Source organism: Penaeus monodon, chromosome 27 (assembly GCF_015228065.2).
Source record: "Penaeus monodon isolate SGIC_2016 chromosome 27, NSTDA_Pmon_1, whole genome shotgun sequence".
NCBI classification, from domain to species: Eukaryota; Metazoa; Arthropoda; class Malacostraca; order Decapoda; family Penaeidae; genus Penaeus; species Penaeus monodon.
The window spans coordinates 11255494-11256549 of NC_051412.1; the positions used below are offsets into that span (position 1 = coordinate 11255494).

Sequence of the window (1056 nt, forward strand, 5' to 3'; positions counted from 1 at the left end):
GCAGTAGCCATTCATGTCACTACAGGACCTAAGACTTACGAATATATGCACATTCGCGGAACGAAATTGAGCCTCAGACCCTCGCAATATTTCTTTTCGGTGAGTTTGATGACCTGAACAGGAAGCTGTGGTAAAAAAAAATAGTTTTGAATATTACTTACCATGCGGTCAGACCTTTTCCTTTGCCCTTCCATCGTTCGGTGTCTTTAATGATCTTTCTGGTACATGCAAGGTCGTCTGTTAGGTCGTCGTCCAGAAGCGCTGGTGGTTGTCAAGTAATATTAGTGTTAGTACGAAGGTATTGCATTCATTACTTATAAACCATATTTTATTCAGTATATTGTTCGAACTTTTTAGAAGTTTAAAATGAAGCACCAGCTACGGGTGTATATCCTCAACCTGTTTGCTCCTGGAGCTGACATTATTAACACTAGTAATAACATAGGACCATCAAGTCCCATTGTTACCCCAAAAGCACACCACCGACATCAAGTACGCAAAAGCTCTCACCCGAACACGGAATTCCACACACATTTTTGCCATACTCGTCCCCGCACCAGTAGTTGTTGTTCAGTTGAAAGAGGCCGTAATCCTTGCTGCCGTCCCAGTTGGCGGTGTTGACGGCCGCGGAGTTGAACGTGGACTCGTACTCGGCAATGCACGTCCCTGGAGGAGAGAAAAGTGGAAATGAAGGGACGGGTTGAACTGGACGTAATAGGTAGCAGAGGCAAAGAAGAGCATTAGCACAACAGAAGATTAATAAAGATAGGATAGAATTTACCTCTGGTTCAGCTAAGGCATGGTGAATACTGCCTAGAAATGATGAGGGGAAAGGGGTATAATGAGTGAAGCAGATATGTAACATGACCTATAAACTGAAAAAAACTCACACTTCTTCACATCTTCTCTCGGCATCTGGTGCTTGGTTTCGAGCAGTGATGCCAACTCACACTTCTCGAATATTTTCGCCGAGACACTCACCGCCACCAACAGCAAGATTGTTAATGTCCTGTACAACATATAGCAAAAAATATATATCAGACGCTGTAAAATGAT

The 1056-nt window shown here is 43.2% G+C and overlaps 1 protein-coding gene across 2 annotated transcripts in view; it reads right to left on the reverse strand.

Annotated features, from left to right (window-relative positions):
- The window catches only part of LOC119590572 (lysozyme C-like), a 6922-nt gene that overhangs the window by 1021 nt on the left and 4845 nt on the right, over positions 1–1056 (reverse strand). The window contains exons 2-4 of one of the 2 annotated variants that reach the window (XM_037939242.1): positions 891–1009; positions 511–666; positions 162–261 (exon numbers count right to left, since the gene is read on the reverse strand). In XM_037939242.1, the coding sequence (XP_037795170.1) occupies positions 162–261; positions 511–666; positions 891–1009 (375 nt within the window). Of the gene's footprint in view, positions 1–161; positions 262–510; positions 667–890; positions 1021–1056 lie in introns of those variants that run through there. The other variant, XM_037939240.1, reaches the window with a different exon arrangement.